Source organism: Bos javanicus, chromosome 8 (assembly GCF_032452875.1).
Source record: "Bos javanicus breed banteng chromosome 8, ARS-OSU_banteng_1.0, whole genome shotgun sequence".
NCBI lineage: Eukaryota > Metazoa > Chordata > Mammalia > Artiodactyla > Bovidae > Bos > Bos javanicus.
In genome coordinates, this window is record NC_083875.1 from 112,854,996 (window position 1) to 112,876,207 (window position 21,212).

The 21,212-nt window shown below is 51.7% G+C and overlaps 1 protein-coding gene across 1 annotated transcript in view; it reads right to left on the reverse strand.

Moving 5' to 3' along the window:
• The window catches only part of SNTG2 (syntrophin gamma 2), a 119,394-nt gene that overhangs the window by 24,659 nt on the left and 73,523 nt on the right, over positions 1 to 21,212 (reverse strand). Inside the window, exons 9-11 of the mRNA XM_061426777.1 lie at positions 14,337 to 14,464; positions 3,334 to 3,463; positions 1,096 to 1,134 (exon numbers count right to left, since the gene is read on the reverse strand). Coding sequence (XP_061282761.1) covers positions 1,096 to 1,134; positions 3,334 to 3,463; positions 14,337 to 14,464 — 297 coding nt within the window. The remainder of the gene's footprint in view (positions 1 to 1,095; positions 1,135 to 3,333; positions 3,464 to 14,336; positions 14,465 to 21,212) is intronic.

Genomic DNA, 21,212 nt, shown 5'->3' on the forward strand with positions numbered 1-21,212 from the left:
GCCTCGCCCTTAGGGGACACACAGAACAGTGTTTTGAGCTCTTCTGCAGAACAAAAACCCACCAGATGGAAGATGCTAACTCCCTGATGAAGCCCTCTTCATTCCAGCAAGAAGGTGTCCATTTGATAGGAACCACTGAAGCCCAGAACAAGACCACCTGATGCCAGGCGGTCTCTGGATGGAAGGAACGCAGGCCCTGCACGCACTGGATGCTGATCAGCACTCCCACCTGGACGAGAAGACACCCCATTGCCCACCCCCCAACCCTGGATGAGAAGACGCCCCGCTGACCACCCTCGCCCCTGAGGGGCACACGGAGCACTCCCACCTGAATCAGCAGATGCCCTGCAGCCCACCCCCCCATCCTGGACAAGAAGACGCCTTGCTGCCCACACCCCGCTGCCAGAGGGGCACAACCGAGCACTCCCACCTGGATCAGAAGATGCCCCGCTGCCCACCCCCGCCCCCCTGGGGGGCACACAGCTCTAAGAGCACGTGCCTGCTGTGGCTCCCTTTGCTGGGCAAGGCACTAAAGCTGTTCTTTCCTGATTCACTTCACTTTGCTCTTGGAAGGAATGGGCGGAGGGCTCCTGAAGAGGTGGGGCTGCAGCGACCCTGGCCCAGGGGAACAAAGGCCTGCGTGCTGGGGCAGGACAGCACTCTCCTCCCACCCCACCTGCAGCAGCACTTGCCCTGTCAAAGGCCTCCCAGAGCGAAACTTCCCAGTGAAGGAGTTAGCCAAGAAAATTACACGATGCTGACGATTCCGAATCATACAGGCTGGTCTCAGCCGTCAAACCCCTCGAAGCCTCCACAGTCGCATCTGGGCATCACTTGGTCACGGTTCCTTCATAAAATGTAGGCGCCCCTCGATCACTCACTGGTAACCTGGCACCCTCAGGCAGGACGGTTCCTGCCATGTAATCTTCAGGATAAACAAGCAGCTTTATGGAGTTAACCCTGAAGGTGAGGACTGCAACTTCATCACACATGTGCTAATGCTTTTCTGTCAAAATTTCCAAATCAGATTTCAAAAACAGAAAGAGGCAACTTTTGGAGACATTGTATGATCAACATGAAAACCACAAATCCTACCTGGTCACAAGGAGAACAGCATTTATTTGCCATTTTCATCTGTAGAGAGAGGGAAGCAAGGAGTGAGTATAATTTTATTAATGGCGTAATTATTCAACCTGTCTAATTGGCAACTGAAATTAATTAGCTGCATGAACTGACCCCAGAAGTAAGTTTCTTTTATAATGCTTTTTCTTCCTGAAAACCAAACCAGAGGACAGAGGAATGTGTGGCAGCGAGTCTCATAATAGAACGCCCAAGACGAGCACGCAGACTCTGCTGTTCCTCAATTATCGGCACTTTATGTAAGAAAAGCCATGGGGCAGCAGAAGCTTACACTTCAACATATGAAAAACTGGGGTAAATGACTTCTGCACACACCACCTCAGGTGACTATAGTTTCACAGCTCACATTCCTTCCCCGATTCTCCCAGCGATCCTGCAAAATCCAACCAGCGAGGACATGAAGGTCCAGAGTAATAGAGCAGCCAAGACTGCCGGGGAACGGGCTCTGCATCCGCGGTTCTGGCTCGCGGGTGTTCAGCTTTCCTTCCCTCTGCCCGCCCAGCACCCCAGTGTGAGATTCATACGGAGCCCAGTGTGTCTGCAAATACCAAGCTGCCACCACCTGGCCTTTCTCTTTACCTTTTATCCACCCAGATACCCTTGAAATCAAATGTCAAGTTGGAAAACTGAGGTCTTAGAGAGAGTCTGGTGGGCTTCCCAGGTGGCACTGGTGGTAAAGAATCCACCTGCCAATGCAGGAGACTTAAGAGATGCAGGTTTGATCCCTGGGTCAGGAAGATCCCCTGGAAGAGAGAATGGCAACCCACTCCAGTATTCTTGCCCGGAGAATCCCATGGACAGAGAGGCTGGCGGGCTACGGTCCATAGCACGGCGCAGAGTCAGACATGACTAAAGCAACTTAGCACGCACATGGCACCTACTGGGCAGCTGAGAGCCCCTGGGGTCCTTGGAATAGAAATCTCATGCATTTCTGCTTCCCTGGTATTTCAAAGTGCTCAGGCAACCAGCGTTGGGCAGCTTCCAGGAACAAGTCAGGAGTGAGAGAGACAGGGCCGCGGGGGCGGCTGCGGGGCCCTCCCCTCGAGCCGCAGGCGTCTGAACACACAGGCCCCCGCCTGCCCCCAGCTGGCCTGGACCAGAGCAGACCCGGGGGCACGAATGCGGACAGTGGGGCAGTCACCCGGTGGGGCCTGAGGACCACGAGACTGGTCCACGGCCGCCTTCGGCCAAGGGCTGCTCCTTCCGTGAGCCCCCGCGGCTGTGGCCATGACGTTACCGCCAGGGTACAGGGTGCTCTAGGGAACTTCAGACTTGATTTAGGTTCTGCTCCCACCCCAGGTGGTTTTAGTGTACATTCACTTATTTCAATATTGACTTGGTCATTACACAGACCATTCAAGGACACAGAGCACCTGCTCCCTCCTGGGGACCTGCTGAGAGCCGCTGAGACTATCTGGTGGCCGTGTCTCTTTCTAAGCTTCCTCCATGTTTTGGAAAATCACATCTCTAACCGAGTTGGGTTCCCCAGATACATGTCACATTACATCAATGCATTTGGATAGAGAACATATAAAGTATATGCTCGCAGAGAATGCTGTGTAGGTGCGTGGAAAGACGAGACAAGAGACAGGGCCAAGGTGACGAGTCCAGACCCTGACTCAGCCTCTCCTCTCACACCAGGAAACTTTCGGGTGACTTAATCTTTCCCTTTGTCTTAGTTAGAGATTCGATTTGTTGAAAAAGAGAGTACAATGTTTGCTTTTCTCTTTCTGATTTACTTCCCTCTGTATCACAGGCTCTAGGTTCATCCACGTCAGTAGGACTGACTCAAACGTGTTCTTTTTACAGCTGAGTAATACTCCATTGCACACACGCACCACAACTTCTTTATCCGTTCGTCTGTCGATGGACATCTAGGTTGCTTCCATGTCCTAGCCACTGTGAACAGTGCTCTGTGACAACCCAGGGGTGGCGTGGGGTGAGAGGGGGGAGGGAAGCTCAAGAGGGAGGAGACACATGGATGCCTGTGGTTGATTCATGTTGATGAATGGCAGAAACCACCACAATATCGTAAAGCAATTATCCTCCAAATAAAAGCTTCCTTTAAAAGTACGTGCTTCTGTTTAACGTTCTGACCAACTGTTTCAGGGTTAATCTTAAATAACAAAGAGTCGTGACTATTTCCATGGACTGAAAAGCAAACCCAGGGACGGGGACCGTCTCCACGCTCACGTTTCGCAGCATCAGATCGCTGATGTTGGCCGACACCATCCTCAGCCAGTCGGCACGCTCCTGGGCCGTGTGAAACTGGAGGGGCCCCGAGCTCGCCCCATCCAGGGCCTGCACCTGGATCGCGCTGGACCTGAAGGAGGAAGAGAAGAGATGCTGGGAGGAAGCGCTGGGGCCGGGTGCCTCAGGAGTGGGAGGGGGCGGTGCTGTCACCAGCCCCCGTCAGCCCTGCTCGGCAACGCCACGCTGCCGCCACGCGAGGCACAGCTCAAGCTGTGGGCTAAAGGAACCTGTCTCAGTCCCCTAGGCAGATATACTGAAGCTAAGTTCAGTGTATCACTTCCTCCTGCTGATGGAGGCTCTCCAGACGTCACTGGGTCTGTTTGGCTTATGGTTCTGATGGAGCCCAGTTTCTTCTTGAGGTTCTACCTGGCCTTTCCTTCCCCTGTTAAAACTGGCTCCCGAGGCCCCCCACTGTCACTGCTGAATCATCTGCTCCTCCTCCAGCACTGCTGGCTCTAGCTCTGTGTACTTTGGGGTTCTGTGTGGGTACACATATTGTTGTCTCTTCCTGATGATTTAAACATTTATCTTTAAAAAATACCCCTCTCCTCTTTATTTCTAGTAACAATTTTAGTTTAAAATTCTATTTTGTATGGCTCTACTGTAACCAGTCCATCTTTCTTGTGTTTACTGCTGATGATATCCTTCTCATCTTTTCTTTATCTATTTGTATCTAAAATGTGTCTCTTGAAGATAGATCTTGTTTTTTCTATTTAGTCTGAAAAATTTACCTTTTAATTGGGTTATTTAATCATTCAAATATAATTTTATTATTGGTACAGTTAGACTTGTGTCTGCCATTTTACTTTTCATTTTCTATGTGTCTCACATAATTTTTGTTCCTCTGCTCCTCTTTTCCTGCTTTTTTTAAATATTAGTAAGCATTTACATTTCTTTAGTAATTTTAAATACATATGTGTATATACATACAGATGAAGAACAAACTAAATACGGCGAAAGCAGAAGGAAGAAAATAATGAAGATTGGAGCTTGAATTAATGAAGCAGAGAAGAGGAAATCAGCGTGAGCGAAATCTGGTTCTTTAAGAAGAATAGCAAAACTGATACGCTTTTAGCTATATGGACCAAGGGAAAAAGAAAGAAGTCTCAAAATACCAGCATATGAAGTGAAAGTGGAACTGTTGTCATCAATATTACAGGGAAAAAAGGGTCATAAAGAAGTTACATGAACAACGATGGTCACTAAATGAGAGAAATTAGATGAAATGGACAAATCCTTGAAAGATACAACTACTTAAGCTGATTTAGGAAGAAATCTGAAAAGATAATATTACAAGTGTAGAGACTCAATTTTTAACCCCAGACTAACCAAATAGAAAAGCTGAGGCCCAGCTGGCTTCACCACTGAGGTCTACAAAACATTCAGAGAAGAATTAATAACAATTATTCACACTCTCCCCCAAACAGAACAGAACATTTTCAACTTACTTACTTTGATACCAAAACCACAATTCATCACAAGAAAACTACAGACTAATATCTGTTTTGAATATAGATGAAAAAAGTCTCCATGAAATACTAGTAAAGTCAATCTAGGAACATCTATTAAGAATTATATACCATAATCAATGGGATTTACCCCAGGAATTCAAGGTTGGTTTGACACTTGGAAATTAACATCATACATCATAGCAACAGAATTTTTAAAAATCACACAATCATCTCAAGAGGTGAAGAAAAAGTATCTTTCAAAATCCAAAACCTTCTCATGCTAGAAAACACTCAACACAGGGGGTGTTCCTAGTTTGAAAAAGGGCTTCAGCAAACACCTGGGCACCGGGTGTAGACAGTCAGCTCTCTGAGGAAAAGGGGTGAGCTTTGAATCCCAGCATGTCCATGCTTCAGCTCCAGGAGACAAGCAGACACCTAAGCTCTGGGAGTCCCATGCACATGGCGGGCTTCAAAATGCCAACTGCACTAGAAATGGAAATTTTAGAGAAACAACGCGGCATAATGAATATGATTCCAGTAAACCCACAGGTCCCACGCAAACACTGCTGCTTGATGAGGTTATCTGCCAAGGAAAGCAGTAGAGTTAAAACTACATGAGCAGAAACAGTGGAGGTGTTGGCATCAACGCGGATGACAGACCCCAACACGCCAGCAAAGTGTGATGAGGAAATTCACTTTTTGGCTTATTGTTATAAAAGTCATGCTAATTAGAGTCCGTTGCACAAATCGTGTTCATGCTTGCTTGAATGGAGAAGTCTCCTGATCAACTCTGAGGTTTTATCTTCTCAACGTTCAACTCGTGCAGTGTTCAGGCTCCCCTGCAAGTCCCTCCCCCTCCGCCGTCCACAGGTGGAACCTGCCTCATGGTTCTACGGTCATAGCATCTGCTCAGGATTCTCAATATTTTAACCACATGGTCAAGGTCATGGTCAGAACTAGAAATCGCGGAGTACCCACTGCCCAGGACTCTGCTGCTCTGTGAGGTCACACATCAACTTTTAAAGATCAGCAGTAAAACCTACACCCAAAGAAGGCAGTGTGTTTGGGGCCTGAGTTCCCGGGCAGCAGCCAAGTCCAGACAAGGGGAGGATGGACCGTGCCGTGTGCTTTTGGAAAAGTCTGCCCCTTCCAGGATTTCCTCACACTTGGAGACAAAGTCTGATTTTCAAAGAGAAATCTAGGAAGACAGTTCCATACTGCAGGGATCGAAACAATTCAGTTTCTGGCTAAGAAAAGAAATCCATTCCACTAAGGTTAAACGTTCATGCAGCTTAACTTTTCAGGAGATTGAGAAACAGCGAGGTCGACGTCACGACAGCTCTGCGCTTGGTCGGGGAGCAGTCTGGGTCTCCTCCTGCCCCTTCACACCCCCTCCCGCTTCTCCACAGACACCGCCAGCACGGGCTCTCCCGGGGGCACCCCTGTGCCCTGCTGCTGCTCCCCGGGGCAGAAGCCAGCCCCCCGCCCCGCGGACTCTCCCTCCGTCCCTGCTGAGAAGCTCTGCACCAACACCTCCGCTAGGTCGGCTCCACGACCACACAGCACAGCTCGGTGATTCACGGCCCTGGACACCTGTGTGGGTCCCACAGCAACAACCCCCTCCAACACCTCCTTCAGCTGTCCCGGGGAACTCCAGCAGCACCCGACTTGACTGGCCATCAAAGCTGCGCCATCGGAGAAAAAGAACTCAGAGTTACAAATCATCTCTGTAACATGTTGTGTGTTCTTTTGTTTAAAGAACAAATACACTCGATATTCCAAAATGACCCACAGAACCGCTGACCCACGAGTCACGGCCCACAACCACCCAGGCCCCCCTGCCCCAGCTAGTCCCGTCCCCTTATACCCGGATGGTGTCCGGGGGAGTGGCCGACCAGTGTCTCTGCTCTGGTGAATTGGAGCCCTCAGGTCTGGAAGCAGAGAGGTTGGTATCTGTTTACTCACATCGAGAGTTATGAATATTCACTAGCCAAAATGAGAGGGAAAAAGTGTGTATACTCCTCAGAATTTGAAAGACATCTCCAAACTGTCATTCACACGTCACACTTCAAGCCTGCCTCTGTGGCGTGGGTGGTATTTTTTCACGGAAGCCAGAGAGAGATTTTCTACCTTTCCCACCACGCAGCGGCAGCTCCAAGGACGCACATGAACTATTAACAAAGACCCAATTTAAATGTGGGCGCCCTTCTCCCTGCACCAGTGTGTTTATTAAAAAGCCACTATTACTGGAAAATTCCGGCACCACACCACCCAAGTTCACCAAATTCAGAAAAAAAATAGATAGCTTTCCCTTCATGCTGCCCCAAAGCCAACTTACCCCCCCGTCACTCTTGTCCTGAGCCCAGGCCTGAGTCCTCCGAGCCCCGGCCCGTCAGGGAGCAGGGGGCTGACCGATGGGGCGGTGGGTCCCAGCCAGATGGTGGGGCCCCTCCCAGGGTCCCGCTGAAGGAAAGGGAGGAAAACCACCTCATGCAGGTCTCTCTCTGCTCTGACCTCAGGCCCTGCATTCCTGATGGACAGGAAGCTTCCAGAGGGCACGGACTCCTGGGTTTGCTCATCCTTCCCACCTCCCCACCCTGCCCCCCAGCTAGCCAGCGCTACACGGAGCAGGTGTGCAAGAGTATTTGTGAATTAATGCTGGAGAACACGCCTCTAGATGTGCAAGCCTCCCCCCTCCCCAAGTCCACGGCCCACAGACACAGAACCTGTCCCCCAAGCCAGGGCGCAGCCGCTGAACACAGGTGCCTGAAGGGCTGCCTGCGGGCGCGGGGCGGTGGTGAGGCAGGCTGAGGGAGAGCCCGTGCCCGGCACGCTTGGGCACGTAATTATAGGCACAGAACTGCATCCAGCGCACAGGGCTGGCAGCAAGCAGGCGGGAGGACCAGCTCGGTGCTTGCAAACGTGTGTGCAGAACCTGTCTCATCATCGTCCTTATGTCCCTAGATTCTTCCTAAATTAATCATGCCTTTGAAAATTCCACTTTGCATAATGATTGAAATTACTTTGAACAAAATTCAAAATGCTTTAAATCAAGAAAAGAGAAATAATTCAGTATCATAAAATAGAACACATTCTAAAAGATTCATAGGTGGCTAAATCACTGCGATCTCTTAAGTCTTAAAGGTTTCTTTTTACAACTGTTTTGAATAGAACCTGTAGTTTGAGTCTATAGCTAAGGAAATTAGACACAAACACCACATCTTTCTCTCCATCTTCTTCATCTTTCCATCAGGATTTCTGTGTCCAGGAGGCACTTATCAGCCTTTGAAGGCTTTCAGTTCTATGAAGCAAACCTTTCAAACCCCTGGGCACTTCTGTTCTAACAGGAGTGCCCACTGACCCAGTGCAATACCCTAGCAGGAGCCATGAGGAAGCAGATGCCCCGTCGAGTTCTACTTCAGTGTCCTCCTCTGATTTATCTTCTAGGAAAACCTGAACCACTGGCCGAAAACACAAACTTCCTGAAACAGTGTAGTCTGCGCTGGGGAGTGAGCGCTCCGAACAACTCCTCCCCTGAAAACCACACACTTTATCCACACCGCCCTCCAGCTTCCCCACTGTGAATTAGCCTTTATCTCTAAATTCAGGTCCAGACTTTTAACTACTTAATCCATGTGGTTTTCATTTAAACGGAGAGCCTGTTAGACTCAGAAGCAGCTGAATAGACGCGTTTGTGAAACAGGCGAGTTTGTTGTCTGGCAACGGATTTATAGGTCACGATACTTTCTCCCTTTTCAACCTTCAGTTTTATTTGCATAGTAAATTGATTTTTAAACATGTTTGTTGGGGGCCAGAGTGAGGTACTCCGCCCGTGACAAAGGTCATGAGAAAGGAGGCTCGACATACGCAAAGGCAGGATCGAGCCTCAGGAGTCCCCCTGGAACTCCTCGAGCATCTACCCCCATAACCAGAGCCTGCCTACTTTACTACTTTGTGCTCACCTACACCTCTGACTTTACGGGGGGCTGTCCCCCACCACCTCTTTTGGAGAAGGAGTTAACTTAGAGCTCCAGTTTATAATAATTCCTGGGCGTGATAAGAGTGTTTTAACCTACAAACTCCTCTGAAGCTTCTCTGGCCTGCCTGACAGGCTTGTCCGGCCACATGTGATCGCTCACAGCCTCCCAACCGTGAGAGGCACAAGATGCTTTAAACCTTCTAAAAACAGGTTCCTTAGAAAAGTTAGAAAACTATTAGTATAAGTATAATGGGCTAATTAGAAATTGTGTTGGTGAAGGGTTTTTCATTTGTTGAGCCAATGTTTGTTGCTAAGTCTCCATATCCCCTGCCCTTACACACATTAATGAATATATAGAATTAACCTTTGATATTAATCACGTTAGACCTTAGGCTAAGTAAATTCTTTCCTTAACTAAAACCCACTACACCCTCACCCTGTAGGAATGTAACTTTATTTGGGTGGCGTCTGTTTTGAGAATAATCAGCCCTGGAGAAATAAGTGTCCTGATTGACTGACCGCTGTCACAAGGAGAGGGTCGTAAATTGTCAGCAGGCCCCCCTGGCCAGAAGATGATGTAACACCCCTAAGACCTCTGTATACATTTGTATGAAGCACCTGACTTTGATAAAAGTCAGGACTGCTGACCCCGCGTGACTTTTGCATAACATCTCAGTGTATAAAAGTAGACCATGGAAAATAAAGAATTGGGATCAGTTTCTTGAAATACTGGTCTCCCCATGTCGCTCTCTCTCCCACTCTGGCTGAGTCTCCATCTGGAGCGCGGAACCCACCATGCTTACTAATTATGCCTGGGCTTCTAAGATCCGACCGGGGAGGCCTCAGTGTCTCCTCTCCTTCGGGAGAACGGAAGGACGCCTGCGGCCTACGTAAGTGGTGCAAACTTCTTGTCTTGAAGTTTTATTGGTCTCCCGCGTAAACCAAGCTACTCAGCCTCTTTTCTCCACTGAATTTTCCTACTGAGCTATCCTTATTCTATTACTCTTTATATCTTTAATTAATATCTAATTGAAGCTATTGTATCCTGATCCTCGCCTATGCCGTCTCTCCTTCGAATACCCTGGATCAGCCGGGGCTGGTCCCCGGCACATGTTTTCATATTTATTCCACCAGAAGGTAACTCTTCAGCTCTGGATGAAGCCGGCTGAGGACCCCCGTGACCCATCACGACCTTGTCCCGAGGCCAGCCTTGCCCAGGCCCTGCCCCTAGAGCCCCCTCCCTGCACCCGCCCAGATCAGGCAAGCTCAGCCACGAGCACAGGGGCCCACTCTCCAAGCCCCAGTGCAGAGCAGACCCTGGGTTCCTGACCCTGCTATGAGCCCCACAGGACCCCACCCTGCAGAAGGCCCTCCTTCTGTGGAGACTCCTACAGCCCCCAGGACGCTATTTCCCCAGCTCTGCTCCACCAAGTGAGCAGTGCTTTCAGGATTTCCCAAGTAAACAGGAGGGAGCTTGGCACAAGCGTTTAAACATGAAGCCATCCTTTGCAAAGCAAACCAGGCATCAGGGGGATCCTTCTGACTCCCAGCATCGCTCTTCACACTGCGCTCATCTGCAGTCTGTCCCAGTGCGGCTGCCGTAAAGCCCCTGGGTCCCATCCACGCTCCTTCTTCTGAAACAACGACCCTCCCGACACAGCCAGGTGGGGTCTTACTGTCAGTGACAAGATGCCAGATCTCTGGTACTTTCACAAACATGGAAGATGCGGGACAAACAGAACCAACACGCTTTAGTTCCCTCCCTCCTCTGTCCTTAGAAAGAGGAGCAAAGGGAGGGACTCCCTGCACTTCCCGAGGCCACCGTGAAGCGGGGACCCAGGCAGGGCTCATCTGGGCAGAACCACAGGAGCGGCGCCTTGGGCACCGAATCCCCCAGAGCGGGCGGGCACGCAGACGCCGTGGGACTCACTCAGACTGTCTCCCTGCTCCTGTATCAGGCACTCCTCACCCCACAAACCGCTAACGAACCCACAGCTGTCGGCACACTTCTGAAGGAGTTTAAAAGCTCCGATAAACCCTGTGCTATTTCACGTTTTCTCCATAAAACGGCCGTAGGAAGCAGAGGAGCACTCCCGTGTCTCCCGCCCGCTCGAGGAGCACTCCCGTGTCTCCCGCCTGCTGGGCCGTCAGGCGGGGGTCCCGAGTTGTGCGGGTCCCGAGGCCCCAGGAGCCCCACAGACGAAGCAGGATAAGAGCTGGTTCCCTCCAAACCCGCTCTTTCCTCCACACCACCTGCCCTTCCGGGGGTAAAGCCACTGACCCAAGTCCAGAGGCCCAGGCCTCAGAGCATCTAAAGTCCCCTGCGCGTGGCTGGACCAACCACGGACGTCTCTAAAGCACATGTTTCCCTTGTTCTTAAGGACGGTCCCTCCCCTCAGCTTCTGAAATACAGGCACTAGGTGGGCGCCTTGTTAGCCCAGGTCTGGGCACCTAAACTGGACTTGTCATGGGGACCACGTGAGACCACACGCAACTGCAGAGCCAGGCTAAGAGCATCTTCAACGGACAGATTCCTGAACCGAGGTTCCCGGGTCTGAACACGTGGGCACTCGGGCGGGGCTCCCAGCCTCCGAGCGCAGGGCGCCGAGCCCAGGTTTCTGTTGGACGTGGAGCTCTGTGCTGCTGATGGGGCTCTGCAAACGTACAGTAAGTCTCCTACACGCGAGCCTTCAGGATGCAAACCTCAGAGCCGTGGCCACGCACCCCCCAGGCGGGGTGGAACTGCAGCTCGTCCCCCGTCTCCTGTTGCTGTGGGTCCTCCAGCTCCACCGCCCCCCACCCAGTCGCCCTCTCCCCTGTTCAGCAGATTCAGCTCCTGTGTGCCAGCCGACGCATCATACTGCCGTACTTCTCCAGGCACTGAACCGCGAGATCGAAAACGCTCTCTTCATTTTTGCGTGTTTGTTATGTATTATTTGTGTGAAAAGTGTTATAAACATATCGCATCACAGCATGATCTGGCCGACTGTGTTAGTTGGGTACCTTAGGCTGACTCTGTTGGGTTTACACAAACAGATTCGACTTAAGAACTTGCTCTTGAAATAGAACTTGCTCGTACAGAAGGGACTTACTATAGTTAAGATCGGAAGTCAGCTGTCCTTAAATTAGGAAAATTATCTAGCTGGCCCAATGTGGTCTCAAGTCCTTCCCATCGGGCCTGGGGTCAGAGACAGGAAGTCAGGAGCCCAGGACAAGAGGTCACCTGCTGCTGCCTGAGAGGCAGGAGGACACGCAGCTGGAACGCATATGGAGATGGGGACCCAGCCCCCAAACCCGAGGAACTGAATGCCGCCCTCCGCCCGAGAGAACCTGGTCTCAGGCGAGAGCCCAGCCTGGCCCCACCCCAGGCCAGCCTGCAGAGACCCCAGCACACGCGCCAGCTGGCCCGTGGAGACTGTGAGAAGATAAACGTGCACTTTTGCTAAATTTGCACTAACTGTAGCAACAGAAAACGGAGAAGAGCCTGCTTAGAAGTCTCTTGCTTTCTTCACGGACGTCAGGCCCACTAGGAAGCACGCTTTTCTACACGCAGAGTCAGAGGAATGTGTCAGTGACTGCCTGGTAGCCAGAAGCACGAGCTGCTGCCCAGCGACCTGCGAGGCCACATGGCTGCTTCCCAGCGTCTGCACGCGTGGTCTGGGAGCACGGGGGCAGCTCTGCCTGTTCAGCGTCAGCGAACCTCCTACCCGAACGCTGTGCTGCTTCCATGCCTGGTTTCCTTTCGATCCAGACGTTCTCCCCCAGATTCTCACGGAAGCACCTTTTCTGTCTTGTGTGTTCAATGATTTAACCTCCATTAATGGTGACACAATGCTTAAGCAAAAGCCTAGCTCCCACTGTGCCTGAGAACCTCCGACTCTAACCTCCTCCCGACAGCGAGCAGGTGCCAGAGGCCCTCTGGCCAGAGACACCCCTGCAGGCCCTGGGGGCAAAGTCACAACTGTTAAAACTGACTTTTATCATTTCAGAACAAATTTCAAATGTTGGGTTTAAATATGCATCTGCTTTTTATAGACTCTTGGGGAAAAAATTTCAGAAAACCAAGGAAACTCAACCATTATTGGCCAAATAACTTTCAAAAGATGACATGGTTGGATGGCATCACCAACTCAATGGACATGAGTTTTGGTGGATTCAGGAGTTGGTGATGGATGGGGAGGCCTGGCGTGCTGCAGTCCATGGGGTCGCAAAGCGTTGGACACGGCTAAACAACTGAACTGAACTGAACTGCGCTTTCAGAAAAGGCAGGAGGTGGTGACACATTTTGGTCCTACAACTGGAACCCCAGGGCGCTGACCTCTGACCTGCTTATCCCACTTATTTTTATCCACTCAAAGGATCTCCTCAAAATCCTTCCCAGGCTGTAGTTGAGAGCCTTTGATTTTAAAAAGCATTTGGTTTAGGGTTTGCAACTTCTAAACTGTTCCTTGCAGGTCTTGCAGCGAGGGTCCCCAGGAGCCACAGAACTAACTCAGGCTGCTTCAGGCAGCATGCCTGTCCTCTCCTCCCCTTAAGGTGGGGCCAGAGGGTCACAGGGCAGGGGGACCCGCGTCCGCTCAGCCTCCAGATGCCACTTCAGCACTGCTGTGTGTCTGACAAACACACCATAAAAGGCAGAATTTTAGTCATTTTACTTTGTGTCCCTTCCTGCTCATATAAAAGTCAGCAGAGCCAGTAAGATGTATTTGCTTTTGTCAAGGGCTTCCCTGGTGGCTCAGCTGGTAAGGAACCTGCCTTCATGCAGGAGACGTGGGTTCTATCCCTGGGTCGGGAAGACCCCCTGCAGGAAGGCATGGCAACCCACTCCAGTGTTCTTGCCTGGAGAATCCCATGGACAGAGGAGCCTGGAGGGCTACAGTCCACGGGCTCACAAAGAGTCGGACACAACTTAATGATAAAACAACAACAACAAGCTTTCTTAAAACCACAGGGAAGCCTCTGGTTTGCTGTGGGCAGAGACAGCACATCTCAGGCACAGGAGGGGCGTGTGGCTGACTCAGGGGGTGGGGCCTTCTGGGGGCCTTCCTCCTGCAGAAGCCTTGTGTTTACCTGAAAGCGGCCATGACAGGCAGGTGCGTTTCATCAAGGAGAGGGCTGTTTCCAAACCTCAAGCTCTCTTCCTGTGCTCACGCATCCTCTACTCACCTTCTTAACTTCTCATTAATGAAGGAAATGAGGCCCAGAGGGCTGCTGAGAGGACGCTTCTGGAACTGGATCCACCTTGGATGAGAGCTCAGTTTTACATTCAGTCTAATTCTGCTCGCATTTGAAACTGGAACTACGATTTCTTCTGCTAATGACCATGTCTCAGAAGAGGAAACAGCAACAGTCACTGCTAGACAGACTCACTCCTGACAAGTCAGCTCCTGCTCTGATAGTGTTTGACTATCAAGACGATGATTACTATTTCTGCAAATGCTGAATTCACCTGGTGACAAGGACATGCACCTCTGGGTTTATCGGCGCGTCCACTCCAGACCACGGTCACACACCTGAACGTGTCCGCTCCAGCTTTGCACCTTGAGACTCGGGCCATGGACAGAGGAAGTGACAGGGCGTCTAGCCAGCGCTTCTCGTATTTTGGTTCATTAGCTACAGGCGAGGAAGGCGAGGATGGAGCCTGTGCAGAACAGACGAGAATCAAGGGTCACAGGATCAGTCTAGAGCACCAAAAACAGGGTGGGGAGGGGGCTGACAGACCCTGACAGCACGTCTGCAAACTCAGATCTAACACGTCTCGGCCGCAGCAAGAGTGCGTGTGCGCTCAGAGCTCTGGGAAGAAACAAGCGCCCTTCTAGGTCAAAGTAAACTATATTCTTCATCTATTTTTTTAAACAAAATACTGCACCAAACAGAGAAAAGTCACAGGGAAGAGGCTGAGGGCAGAGACTGGCATTGGGAGGAATCTGGGGCCCTGAGGAAGGCTGTGAGTCAGATAGGCTGTGAGCTGCCTCCCCCAGCCAGAAGGTCAAATCAGAATGGGATTCATACATATTAATGCTGCCAAGATGCTAACAGGTGGTCACAAGCCTAGCTTATTAGTTAATGGCAAAGCTCTCAGCCTCTGTCCAAAAGGAGCGGGGGTGGGTGGAGGGTGGGGCCTGAGGGTAAGGGGAGTGAGAATTAATTCTTAGGTGGATAAGAAGCTCAGGGTCCCCCAAGAGAGGAAAGGGATCGGAGCTCTCAAGGAGGAAGAAAGGACAAACTTTCTTTTCTACCTTCCTTAGCCTTAGCCACATAAAACGTTTTTTTTTTTCTTTAAGCCCAGAGCTGATGATTACACAACAAAACAACTCATCTTAAACTCTGTACCAATGGCTATGTAACAACAATGTATCTGTTTGAAGACACGTTTCTCCTTCTTAAGAACGGACTGATCCTGTCATCTTAACATGTAAATTGTGGGAGTGGGTCTGGTAGGATCTTTACAACCTTGAGACCTTCTTTTGATTTATTGTAATAACCGACTGAAAAAGTACACAGCTCCCTTGCTAAGACTAGTGAGGGGGGCACTCTCCATCCCCCTTCTGATGTCTGTGTCAGAAGCTTTCTCTGTCCCTTGTTACACTTTAATAAAACTCTGCTACATAAAAAGCTCTCAAGTGATCAAGCCTGGTCCCTGGTCTTGAAAATAAATCTTTTTCTTCAGAAATCATGAATCCCCACTTCGTTCACCATAAGCTATCAGGAAGATGCTCGAAAGGCTGAATGAAGCCACGCAAACAACCATGTTCCGAGACGTGACACCCACACGTGCCCAGTGAGCCACAGGGTCAGAGACGGTCTGTCCCGGTCCTGCGGGCAGGGCCGGTGGCATCCCGCCCCGGCAGGGGACAGCTGCAGCCCTGTCTGCCTCCCTTTCCAGAAGCATTCTTGGAGCAGCTGTGGCTTCCGGTGACAAAGGCAGGCGTCCCGGCTCAGGGACAGGCGGACAGAACAAGGTGCACATCCCCAGGGCGCAGGCAAAGCCACTAACCAGGGCGGCAACCCCAGACCCTGCCCAGAGCAGCAGGAAGGCCCTGCCCTGGGGGCGGCCAGACCCAGCGCTGTGCTGCCTGTTGTGAGGGCTGGGGAAGGGTCTCCCTGCTGAGCGCAGGGCCCGCTGGCGGAAGGGTGGGGCTGGGGCTGTGCTCTTACACGACGGCAGACCTGCTCAGGACACGAGGACACTAGAGCTCTGTGGGGCCGCTCCCCTGGGCCCTGCTTTGCTGCACAGGGGACCCGGCTCTGCACTCTGAAACAATCTGATCCAGAAAAGAATTCGGTAAAGAACAGACACAGGTACACACGTAACTGAATCACTTTGCTGTGCACCTGAAAGTCTCCCAGCATCGCTAATCAATTCTACCCCAAAACAAAATGAAATTCCAACAAGGCCAGCAAGCTGTATACAGGGATGACTCCTTTCAGGCCAAACTCCCCGTGAGCGTTCAACCGTCTCGGGCCGAATAGCTGACACTCCGGGATAACACCCAGCAGGTCCCATCCCGGAGTCTTATTTGGACAAAGTCTTTCCAGGTTTGATTAGACTAATGGTATTGCGATGGGGGGCTTCCCAGGTGACTCAGTGGGTGGAGAAGCCGCCTGCAATGCTGGAGACACAGTAGACCTGGGTTCGATCCCTGGGTTGGGAAGATCCCCTGGAGGAGGGCATGGCAACCCACTCCAGGATTCTTGCCTGGAGAACCCCATGGACAGAGGAGCCTCTCGGACTACAGTCCATGGGGTCGCCAAGTCAGACACGACTGAAGTGACTGAGCACGCACGCGTGGACGCACTGTGACACGAGTTTACCCTGGACTGTCCGGGCGCCCTAACATGGTGGCATCAATCCTTACCTGAGGGACACAGGCAGAACCCGGACAGGGGAGCGGGGGCCTTGTGAAGACCGAGGTGTACCCGGGAGCCACGAGGCCGCCGGCCAGGACGCAGGGCCACCGGGGCTGGGAGGGGCAGGAAGGACTGTCCACTGTGGCCTCTGGAGACGCAGCCTGGATCCCCAGCAACTAGAGGCTGCGCGCGGGTGTCCTCCGAACGTTCTTTGTTTATTAAGTCCTCAGCCAGTAGCTCAAAGGCAAAGGCACTGTGAGACCAGAGGTGTGAGGCAGACTCCATGAATCGCCACGGAGGGCCCTCTTTCTGCTTTGCGTGCTGACGTCTGGTGACATCCTGCTTTCGAGGTCACTCGAGCACAGCACTGAAAGCGTCAGGGTTATCCCTGTGCCACGGATTTCATGCTGGCTTTCCTGGGACGCCCCTCTGCCTGCATGTACTGCTGCTGCTGTGTAAGACATAGCTGTGATTTCTCATACACTGGGGCATGTCTTCAGTCACCAGTTTCCACTGAATTTTATCACGGCTAGTTGAACTCACACACTATGTTGATGGTGTAAGAGTTCATTAAGAACCGTGTTTTTGTGCATTTTCTTTGAGGGCGGTTTGCTCTTCTCACTGATTCAAACTTGCAACACAAACATGCATCAGTATTCAGTTATTAGAACCAGCCTGCGAAACCACCACTAAAAGACGCTGTTTGGGGACTTTCCTGGAAGTCCACGGGCTAAGGCTTCGCTTCCACCGCAGGGGATGCGGATTCAATCCCTGGTCGGGGAGGTAGGATCCCATATGCCTCATGGCCAAAAAACCAAAACACAAAACAGAAGCAATATTGTAACAAATTCAACAAAGGCTTTAAAAATGGTCCATGCTAAAAAAAAAAATTAAAATGTCATAATGGATTCCAGTATAGAGTAAGCAACATTCAAATAAGCTTAGGAATATGGTTATTTTATAAAATCATTTTCAATCTACTTTTAAAAATGTAGGATAAAAAGCAATTTCCCACTAAGAAAAGCAACATTTTCCTTTATAAAACAGGTGGCATTTCATAACTCATTGAGCACATCTGGCATTAGACTATATATAGGAGGCTTTTTGTTTCCTCTGCCTTGGAACGCTTCTCGCTTGGAGGCAACTGACAAGCCCAGAGTTTCGTGTCAGATTTTCCTGGGGTTTCCTTTAGAAAAATACTTTGAATAATCCCAAGAACCATGAGGCTAAAGGAAGACACCAGGTCTCTGTAGATCAGTGGGTTTTCAGTGATGCTCAACAGCCTCCTAGACGGTGGGTCTGGTGGGAAAGAAGGGGGAGGTCATCTGGGGTTGGCTCTGAGCTCCCTCTAGAGGCGGGTCCAGGGATGCCAGGGAGACAGGGAGCCTGTCTGGGATCAGCTTTGAGCTAACTCTAAAGGTGGATCCAGGGATGAGGTGGGGAGGGGGAGCCCTTTGGTGTCAGCTCTGAGCTCCCTCTAGAGGCGGGCCCAGGGATGCCTGGGAATGAAGGGGAGTCCGTCTGGGGTCAGCTCCGAGCTCACTCTAAAGGTGGGTCCAGGGATGAGGTGGGGAGGGGGAAGCCGTCTGGTGTCAGCTCTGAGCTCCCTCTAGAGGCGGGTCAGGGATGCCCAGGAGAGAGGTCAGCTCCGAGCTCTCTCCATCCCTGGAGACTGCAGGACACAAGCTGCCTGCCCCCTGCAGCTCTGAGCCTGGGTCTAGGAGAAAACGGTGGCAGTGCCAGCGATGCAGGAGCCTGGAGCTTCCCCTCCTGATGGACACCAGAGAAGTGGGCCCGGACAGACGTCTAGGAGCTGCAGTCATGGATCAGGCCGCTCCAGTGCTGGGTAGGCTAAAACTCTGTGAGCCAGTCCATGTCATCAGAAGACAGCTCGGAGCCTGCAGGAACTAGAGAATCATGAGTCTAACTTCTGCCCCAGATGGGACATCAGCTTAAGGGTGGAGAAGTGAGGAGGCTGCTTCCCAATCTGGGTGGAGCACCCTGGGCTGCACCTGTCAGCTCCCCTGACCCCTGACACAGCCCAGGGTACTCAGGTGCCACGCCACCATCTCCTGCCATCACCACCCAAGAAGCCAATTTCAGAGAAGGTGAAGGTGAAGTCGCTCAGTCGTGTCCGACTCTCGGCGACCCCGTGGACTGTAGCCTACCAGGCTTCTCCGTCCATGGGATTCTCCAGGCAAGAATACTGGAGTGGTTTACCATTTCCTTCTCCAGGGGATCTTTCCAACCCAGGGACTGAACCCAGGTCTCCTGCATTGGAGGAAGGTGGGGACAAAACACGCTTCCTTCTGATTTACGATGCCATCACAGGCGCAGGGAATAAGGAACCAAGGGCAACCCTGGTTCTGAGACATTCGAGAGTGACCCACCAGCCCGTGGAGCAGTGACCCTGAGACGCCGTGGTGTCTCTGAGCTGGAGAGCCTGAGTGGAGGTGCAGTGGCGCTCTGACAGGGAGAAATTCCACGGGGTGAGTGTCAGCCAAGGATGCTGCCTTAAAGCCACGATCTTGCCACCCCTGAACTCATGAATATGAGCTGGGAAGGAATGTGGGCAGGCCTCCCTGTTCCCCAGCACTCCACCTGAGCACCCCATGATCACACCATCCCCGAACTCATGGATATGAGCTGGGAACGAGCATGGGCATGCCTCCCTGTTTCCCAGTGCTCCACCTGTGCACCCTGCGATCACACCACCCCTGAAATCACGAATATGAGCAGGCATGACCATGGGCAGATCTCCCTGTTCCCCAGGGCTCCACCTGTGCACCCCATGATCACACCATCCCTGAATCACAAATATGAGTTGGGAATGAGTGTGGGCAGACCTCCCTGTTCCCCAGCACTCCACCTGTGCACCCTGCGATCACACCACCCCTGAAATCATGAATATGAGCTTGGATGAGCATGGGCAGACCTCTGTGCTCCCCAGAACTCCACCTGTGCACCCCACGATCACACCACCCCTGAAATCATGAATATGAGCTTGGATGAGCATGGGCAGACCTCTGTGCTCCCCAGCGCTCCACCTGTGCACCCCATGATCACACCATCCCTGAATCACAAATATGAGCTGGGAATGAGTGTGGGCAGGCCTCCCTATTCCCCAGCACTCCACCTGAGCACCCCATGATCACACCATCCCTGAACTCATGGATACGAGCTGGGAACAAGCATGGGCATGCCTCCTTGTTTCCCAGCGCTCCACCTGTGCACCCCGCGATCACACCACCCCTGAAATCACGAATATGAGCTGGGATGACCGTGGGCAGATCTCCCTGTTCCCCAGCGCTCCACCTGTGCACCCCACGATCACACCATCCCTGAACTCATGAATACGAGCTGGGAACAAGAGTGGGCAAACCTCCCTGTTCCCCAGCACTCCACCTGTGTACCCCATGATCACACCATCCCTGAATCACGAATATGAGCTGGGACGAGCGTGGGCACACCTCCCTGTTCCCCAGCGCTCTGACTTCCATTACCACAGGTATCTCTGGTTCTTCCAGAACTTCTACGTACAGAATCGTACAGGAGGCACTTGTGTGTGTAGCTTCATTCTCTCGGCAGGAAGTCAGTGACAGGATCTCCGTTTCTGTGTATTTCAGCAGAAGCTGGGAAAGGTTAAGGACAGGAGGAGAAGGGAGCAACAGAGGATGAGATGGTTGAAAGGCATCACCAACTCAGTGGACATGAGTTTGAGCAAACTCTGGGAGGTAGTGAAGGACACGGAAGCCTGGCATGCTGCAGTCCATGGGGTCACAAGGACGTGGATACGACGGAGCGACTGAACTACAGCAGCGGATTATTCGCTGTCTTCGCTGAGCGGTATCTGCTGTTTGTGTGTGCCAGCGTCTCTTGCTTCGTTCACCTGTTGAGGGAGATCTGAGTCACTTCCAGTTTCGTAACAAGATAAATAAAGGTGCTGTGCTGTCAGTTAAATCTGGGTGCCCAGTCTGCATTCCCGGGTAAGCTTCGTTTCTCCTGATCCATTACTCTCCTTTGGCTCCATCGTACATTTGAAGCTCTCTGTGTTGCTCTCTATGACGTCACAGACGCCAGGACTGCAGGGTGTCCAGGCTCGTGACCCTCTCAGGTTTTGTAAACATCTAGAAGGCTGAGAAGACAAGACTTCCTTTCCTGTGTAGCGTGCGGTCAGTGATCACCATAAACAGTCGCTTCCTCTGGAATCCTGAATGCGCTCACCTCGTACATTCAAGTCTTTCCCGACGACCCTCAGATCTGCAGTGCATTCACAACCGACTCCGGTGCTGCAGGTGGGTCTGTTAGGAAGATGCTTTTTCAAGACGAATGCCACATGCAGAGACACCACGCCACTCACTGACAGCCTCCTGCAGGCTTCTGGCTTTCCATCACTCAAGCGGAGAAACATCCATCTCGGAGGCGGGTGTGGAGTGGAGACATGACCCTGGTGACCTCAGAGGGACGGGTCCAGCTTCCAGCCCAGAGGCCCCGGTGCCAGGCACCCCACCTGCCTCCTCAAGTCTCGGGGGCTACAG